The 7,266-nt window shown below is 47.5% G+C and overlaps 2 protein-coding genes across 2 annotated transcripts; one reads left to right on the top strand and one right to left on the bottom strand.

Annotated features, from left to right (window-relative positions):
* Positions 1-764: 764 nt before the first annotated feature.
* LOC109779398 (aquaporin NIP3-3-like) lies at positions 765-2,276 on the top strand. Its single transcript, XM_020338013.4, has 4 exons — positions 765-1,010; positions 1,107-1,526; positions 1,604-1,665; positions 2,049-2,276. Exons 1-4 carry the CDS (start codon positions 861-863, stop codon positions 2,194-2,196), a joined length of 780 nt encoding a protein of 259 aa, XP_020193602.3. The 5' UTR covers positions 765-860; the 3' UTR covers positions 2,197-2,276.
* Positions 2,277-2,575: 299 nt separating this feature from the next.
* Positions 2,576-5,969, bottom strand: LOC109779397 (glutathione gamma-glutamylcysteinyltransferase 1). Its single transcript, XM_020338012.4, has 6 exons — positions 5,401-5,969; positions 5,159-5,322; positions 4,505-4,556; positions 4,184-4,411; positions 3,728-4,090; positions 2,576-3,027 (listed from the first exon to the last, which is right to left on the bottom strand). Exons 1-6 carry the CDS (start codon positions 5,869-5,871, stop codon positions 2,941-2,943), a joined length of 1,365 nt encoding a protein of 454 aa, XP_020193601.1. The 5' UTR covers positions 5,872-5,969; the 3' UTR covers positions 2,576-2,940.
* Between the last annotated feature and the right edge of the window lie 1,297 nt (positions 5,970-7,266).

Genomic DNA, 7,266 nt, shown 5'->3' with positions numbered 1-7,266 from the left:
GTCTTGAGCTTCGAGGTGAAAGCCTAGGTTTGGCCCGAGTTGGGTATACCTGGCAATGGCGATGTTTTTACGTCGTTACCTTGTTGAAGGCATTGTTTCAAATGCTCGGGCTGATTCTTCAGGGTGAAAACCTTAGATTGTAGCCTTCGGTGGCTCGATCCGGTGACGGTGACATTCGAGTGTTGCTTCCTTCCTGAAGGCGTTGCTGTTGAAGAATCTCATCGTCCGTGTGGTGTCATGAGATGGTCGGTGCAGATATGGTCATTGTTATAGTTTGTCGATCGAGGATCGGATTGCTTTGGGCATTTTTTTTCCTCGCCTATACGCATAGCTTTGGTCTTATATAACTCTTTTATTTGCCAGCGTGTTTTTATGTGTGTGCGTTGATGTTGGCTGTGTGCATCCTAGCTATGCAGAGGCCGGGTGTATGCTCATCGTGTTTGTATATTCTTGATGCTCCATTTTGAGTCAATAAAATCCACCCTTTATTGAAAAAAAATGTTGATACCAATTACACTTTGCCTTTGCAGTAACACAATATGATGAAGACCAAATCAAGACATCGAGAATGCACACAGTCAAAAAGATTTTTGAGGCACACTTATAACCTAATGACACGCAAAGTTTTATTTCTTGGATCAATAATACCGGTGTTTGTTATCGTCAAACCCTGCACTCATCCATGGAATATGCTTGGCATGCATATTTAATATGTTGACATCTTGTTTATTGTTGATCGGATCGTGTATGCCTTAGCTAGCTGATTACGGAAGGTAAGGTATTGACCAAGAGCAACAGGACAGTACTATATATCATTATATGCATACTGTTATCTTGGCAAACTATAGTGCTTGCTTGCAATGGGGTCGATGATTGTGCCGATGGAGCCGATCCACCATGTCGATGGCAACGGCGATCCACCACCACCGTCCTCTGAACCTGACTCAACTCGTCCTCGGCGGCGGCGGCCTAAATTTCCAAACATGGCAGCGGTGCCACTCGTCAAGAAGGTGCCCAACTCAACCTTCAACTCTTCTGCCCAACAACATCAATTCCATGCATGGATCGGCCAAGCAAGCATTAACCACATAGGGTGTTTCCATCAGGTGACGGCGGAGTTTCTGGGGACGTTCATCCTCATGTTCATCCAGGTGTCCTCCATAATCATGGACGAGCAGCACCACGGCGTGGTGGGCCTCATGGGCATCGCCGTGTCCGTCGGCTTAGCGGTCATGGTGCTCGTCTTCTCCATCATCCACATCTCCGGGTGCCACCTGAACCCGGCCGTGAGCATCGCAATGGGTGTCTTCGGCCACCTCCCGCCGGCCCACCTTGTCCCTTACATTGTCGCGCAGGTGCTTGGCTCCACCGCCGCCTCCTTCGCCGGCAAAGCGATTTACCACCCCGTGAACCCCGGGATCACCACCATCCCGAGCGTTGGCACGGTGGAGGCGTTCGCCGTGGAGTTCATCATCACGTTCATCCTTCTCTTCGTCATAATAGCTGTTGCCACGGACCCTCATGCAGTAATACACTCTATATTAATTGTCCTTACCTTCTATATTTTCTTTCCTCTCCAAGTAATCCCGGTTTTATTATATAGGTGAAAAAATTGATAGCAGTAGCGGTCGGTGCGACAGTGGTGATGAATATTCTCATCGCGGGGTAAGGTCTCTCCCAATGCTCCACCTTGTACAGGTGCTAAGGTTGCCAACTAAGCAAAAAATCTGATGTGGCATGCTAGTTAAGAAGAGAGAATAGTATGATGACCCTAGGAAAAAAAGGTGCTAAGCACGTGTACCTAGGTGGAAGCACAATTCTGAGTCTATAACTAATTAAATGCATGAAGCTTAGCACCTTTGCATTGTGGACTAGAGTTGACATTTAATATACTTAGCACCTTATCTAAGCACCTTTGCATTGGAGGAGGTCTAAGTAGCTAGAATGTGTAGTGCTACATGACATTATTATTGTGGTTCATTTTTGTTTCTTTTCCAAGTAAGTTCACAAACTGTTATTTATCTACGTCGACTGAAAACTATAAGCAGGCCGTCAACAGGAGCATCTATGAATCCAGCGCGTACAATTGGACCAGCCATTGCCACAGGGAGATACACCAAGATTTGGGTTTATCTGGTGGCTGAACCACTGGGAGCTATTGCTGGAGTTGGATCCTACATGGCAATTAAGTTGTAGTCAGAAACATCGACAACCTAGAAAAAAAAACACAGTTGTAGAGTGTAAAAAGGAAAAAAGAAAAGGGATTAGGTGCGTATTGCTGAAGTTTTGATTGATATCAACAATTTATACTTAAGTGTTGTACATATAAATCATATTTTGATGAAAACAGGTCCGTGGGAACGGCCGGTTCTACTTTCAATAGAATTTTACCAACAGTGACTGTCCGGTGGCTAGCTATCACTATCAGCCATGTAGATGCAGGCTTAAATCTGACAATTGGATACGAAATAGCATATCTGTTGTTAATACCAATTTCAGTTTCACTTCGATATATGGCATTTTGTACAGTTTTGTCTTGGGAATTGAACAGTTCTGCACATCAGTGACAGAGTTGTTTTGGAAGTTATTTCAAATTTCCTCGGCTCACGGGTATTTTGCTAGTTGCATAAAATCTTGGTGTGAATACATTCAACATGGATAATTACACATATGTAGCTAACAGACATAAATTAGTAGCTAGTGTTGGTCTTGGCCTTCAGTAGTCCCTCAAAATGCTGTTATTCGATCCTTCGTAGTATGCCCTACTGCCTCAGGAATTAAATTTGTTTATTGAATCATACTATATTTTAGTCTGATACTTTTTAGAAAAGGAGGATAACCCCGGACTTTGCATCAAGCGATGCGCATAGCCATATTTATTATGTTATGCTCGCGTAATCTCCAAGGGCTTCCCCTCCTAGTCAAGTGACAACATCATCCCTAAGGGGATAGTGGCATAGGCTCTTGACATGCCTCCTCTCCTTCACAACCAGTTAAATAATGGAGCTGCCGCCTTAGATGCAGTATCTGTCAACAAGAAAGAGAGTTCATATTATGCATACAAAATAGCCTGTTTCTGGAATTCATGAAAGAGGTGTTTCAACACTTATCCAAATGAAAACCTGATGTCAACGCTCAGAATCACCAAAGAATCACACACTTTGAGGAGGAAAACATACATAAAAGAACAACAAGACAGTAACCGGCTGACAGCCACCTGAGTACCTACCAGCATTGTTTTCTTTCGTTCACTCGGGACTTGATTATGTATGGACGTGGTGGTTTGCTTTCTATAAAACGGGGCGAAAGCCTATTTCAAGTACCTACCCGCTACTAAACTTGCTGCGGTAATGTATCTGTTTTTTATATCCTTAGCCAAAGGTACAATTCGTGTATGTGCCGATAACAGTTTGATACACAGCTCATCATGTATGTGCCTATATACAAGGAGTTACATAATTTTAGTAACTTCATGAATGTGCAGTTTCTTTCCATTTCATTGATGATCCCCTTTGTGATTTCTACTTGTTTTTTATTGGTGGTGCTGGTTCCGGATACCCATGTCAGGTTTCCTACTAGGTATTTATAGGATACTGAATTACTTATCCATTTAGCAGTAGCACAAAGCTTGATATGATTACCACATGAAAAATAATAAACTTAAAATATATTGCTAAGGAGAAAAAAAAGGCAAAATAGATACTGTACTTGGGCAGAATCACCGCACCTCCCGTTTAAGAAGGTCAGGAAGGCTCTCTGTTGAAACAAGACTCTGAAATTCCGCTTTCACTCTCTCATCTCTTATGCCAAACCATGTGCCGGGATGCAAAACCAGCAGTAGGACAGTTAGGACATCTGTGCTTGATGGATATTTGACAGCCTCGTTCGTCGAGTTTGGACTGCATAAGGTTTTCTCCGATGGGGTTGCTGGTAAAAGCAAATCAACACCATTTGCTTGTCTATTCCCTTCGGATACCACGGTGCCTGAGATAACATTCTTTGTGTGTGCCTGACGAAGCCGCTTGGGGTATTGCAGTTCCTGGACTATTCTGAAAAGCTTGGTATCACGGACTTGCTGTACTACTGTTTCCTGAAAATAAATTAAGAGAGTATATGGTGTGTTACGGAAGGGGGCAACAGCACAACAGTACATCAGCATCAGCAAAAGGAAAAGGAAACTGACCTTCAGAAGAAGCCTCTCTTTCTCCTCTTTGCTCAAGCATGATCCACCATCGTCCTTTCTCCTGACTTCAACGACACATTTGATGAGATCTCCGGCATTGGCCGGGAGAGATCCCACTAGGCGGGACAAAAGTGTTGTGACATTGTCTGGGCTCTCATCCTTCAGAAGATTGGGGGCGTCTTCCACACAATACTTGGCCATGCTTTTCCAACTTTCATCCCCGCAACTCTGCAAAAAATTGGAAGCAACAATGGGAAGATGAAAAGCAGCGAAGGTCCGTACATTTGCATTTTATGCAGCATATAGCATTGGCATGCTTACCACTGTGTAGAGCAATGAAGGAGCTGAAGTTTGCCTTGAGACAAGCATGAACCTATGAAATACAAAGACACCATCATTTCAAGAAGCTGTCATGCAACACTGCAACAATGTACTCTGTTTTATGCATATGGGAAAACTGGAACAAGAGTGCTCCAAAAGAACAGGCAGGATAACAGTTGCTTTCCTGAAAAATCTGAATGTACAGGAGATGAAAACATGTGTAATGTGATGTCATGATCTGGAATACAGCTAGCTGTAAGAATTCCAGAAGTAAAACGGTCCAAATGCAGTTGCTTAATCCAAGGTTTTTTAATTTCGGAAACGAAAAACTTTCGGACGTCACTGAAATATACAAAACATAGGAAATTTCACATATTCTTTTGAATTTTGAGTTTTCAAGATTCAATAAATTTTAAGTAATTTTAACCTAATTTAAATTTTAGATTGAATCTGGCTTGAAATTTCAGGCTATAAGTATTCGGCCCCCTCCATAATATCGGAAATTTCGTTCTGATTAAGCTAATCCCAAATCTCCTGTTTGGCTTTGGCTACCACAAGGTAACAAGACAGCAAATTAAACTATATTGAGCACAACAGCATCTTATACGGCATACAGCGCCGGCTAAAAGAAGATACAAAAATTAAGATAGATACCCCCTGGGAAATCCAGTTGTTTTGTCAGTCGTATTCATGGCTTCCCAGAGAAGTGTCAATGGAACCCAATGAGGAGGGTATTTGAAGCGCGCCACATCCAAGATGAGCGCCATGTCTGTCCCGGCATGGTAGCCGCCGATCGGCGAGAAATGGCCACCCCCAGTCTGCAGAACGCCGCCGCATCAGTCCAGAGTTGTAAGGGGATCTTGGACCAAGCAAGAAGAAGAAGAAGCAGAGCATACCTGCTTGAAATGGCCCCTGTGGTAGGAGGCGATGAGATGGCAGTCGCGCGACGAGGCGCAGCGGGCGAGGTGGGCGCGGAGGTCGTGGACGGCGGCGTGGTCGGCGCGGAAGCAGCGGACGCTGGCGCCGGCGCAGCGCGCGAGGCAGACGACCTTGCCGAAGGTGATGCCCTGGGAGCGGACCACGTGGAGGGGCTCGCAGCAGTCGAGCATGGACTCGTCGAACCACCGCCAGGGCCCCTTCCAGCGGCGGCCCGGGTCGATGGCGAGCGCGTTGAGGACGACGGCGATGGAGGCGAGGCCGCAGAAGGCCGGCTCCGACTGCGTCTGGAAGTGGGGGACGAGGCTGAAGAAGCCCTCCATGGTGCCGCCCTCCAGCGCCTCCGCGAAGAGCCGCCGCCCCTCCGGCGACGCGAACTCCACGGCCGGCGGCGTCGGGAGCACCCGCCGGTACAGCGACGCCACCTCCATTGCTAGCCGATCTGCTGCTACCACGTGCCGAGCCAAGTATTTTATTCCTCCTCCGTTTTTCGAACCGGGAGTCGTCGTCGTTTGGAATCCACGAGTGCTGCCCACTCCTTTTTTTCGATGCTCGCGTAAACTTTACTCGAAGTTTTCCCACCACCTTTCTGGATTTAACCTAGCTGTATAAATTCGTGTCGAATGTAAATTGCAGATCCATTACGGCAGAGTATAAATTCGTGACTGTGTCCCTGGGGCGGCCGGCACCTAGGCTGGGTTTACTGCTGCTCTCAAGAACCTTCGCCTTCCTCCTCCAAACATTGGCACTTCACCGGCAGTGATGCCGGCCGCGGTGTCCCTGTCTCGGGTTCGGCCGGCTGGCTGTCCAATCCGAGCGGCGACCAAAAGTGAAAGGCCCTCCATCCGCACCGGTGAACCTGCTTTCCCTCCTTCGTCGGGATGCCGCAGCCTCTATGTTGCCTTGCTCTCACGCGACTGACCGTGCAAAAAGAAATTCATCAGGGAGTAATAGCAAATGCGAATAAAGAAAGAACAGAGAACTTGCTTCTTTTTTTGAAATTAACAGAGAACTTGCTGAGTGTAGGACTCGCGCACGCTCTCCGCCCGATCCTTTCGAACTCGAGTGATCCATCGAGTAAGAGCATCTACCGCCACGTACGACACATAGGACCCGCGTACATCTACGGACACGTCCGCGGAGAGAGCCCGGTCGCCCTTCATTTCGTGTCAGTTGCAACCGCATACCTTAAATCTAGACTACACCATGCAACCCAAACAGATAAAATGAGTCTAAATTGATCGTCGTTGGAGATTGTACACGACCTCTGTACTGGCAGTGCCGGGCAGACCTACCTTCTGGTGGATGGCCGCCTCCCGCAGCTCCGGCTCGTCGTCGGACTCCATGTCCGCGAAGAGTGCATGCACCGCGCCAGAGCCTCTCGATGGTTTGCCTCCATCTCCGCCTCCGAGTGGATGGAGTCAAGGCTGGCTTACCGCTCCGCCGCCTCCTTCGTTTGGGTGACCTCGAACTCACCCAATGTGTAAGCCATGCCAAATCCGATAGCCAGATGTGCTGGATTTGTCTCGCCTTCCTCCTCCGGCTCCGCGTCATCCATAGCCGCGTCCGATGCCTTCTCATGCTCATCCTTCTCCGGCTTCGACGAGTCCAGAGGCAGGCTGGCTACAATCTGAGCGGTGCACCTGGCCTGGATATCCTCCAGGAGCTCCAACCGCAGCTTGAGTATGAGCATCATGTACATGGTGATCCGCTGCCGGGCCAAGGCTACCGGCGGACTGCAAACTCGGGCGAATTGGATGGGGGCGGCCTAGAGGGAAGGGAGAGGGTGGAAATGAGCCCGACTAGGATTGGGGTGCCATCGTCCG

This window comes from Aegilops tauschii, chromosome 4 (assembly GCF_002575655.3).
Source record: "Aegilops tauschii subsp. strangulata cultivar AL8/78 chromosome 4, Aet v6.0, whole genome shotgun sequence".
NCBI classification, from domain to species: Eukaryota; Viridiplantae; Streptophyta; class Magnoliopsida; order Poales; family Poaceae; genus Aegilops; species Aegilops tauschii.
This window is presented reverse-complemented; position numbering and strand designations above follow the sequence as displayed.

What these genes read in the sequence shown, in the direction of transcription:
- LOC109779398 (XM_020338013.4), top strand. Translation starts at nt 861, where the DNA reads ATGGGGTCGATGATTGTGCCGATGGAGCCGATCCACCATGTCGATGGC. An exon ending in CGGTGCCACTCGTCAAGAAG is followed by an intron (nt 1,011 to 1,106) that starts GTGCCCAACTCA and finishes TGTTTCCATCAG; the next exon opens with GTGACGGCGGAGTTTCTGGG. An exon ending in TTGCCACGGACCCTCATGCA is followed by an intron (nt 1,527 to 1,603) that starts GTAATACACTCT and finishes TTTATTATATAG; the next exon opens with GTGAAAAAATTGATAGCAGT.
- LOC109779397 (XM_020338012.4), bottom strand. Translation starts at nt 5,871, where the DNA reads ATGGAGGTGGCGTCGCTGTACCGGCGGGTGCTCCCGACGCCGCCGGCC. An exon ending in ACAGGGGCCATTTCAAGCAG is followed by an intron (nt 5,323 to 5,400) that starts GTATGCTCTGCT and finishes GGCGTTCTGCAG; the next exon opens with ACTGGGGGTGGCCATTTCTC. An exon ending in ACAACTGGATTTCCCAGGGG is followed by an intron (nt 4,557 to 5,158) that starts GTATCTATCTTA and finishes TGTATTTCATAG; the next exon opens with GTTCATGCTTGTCTCAAGGC.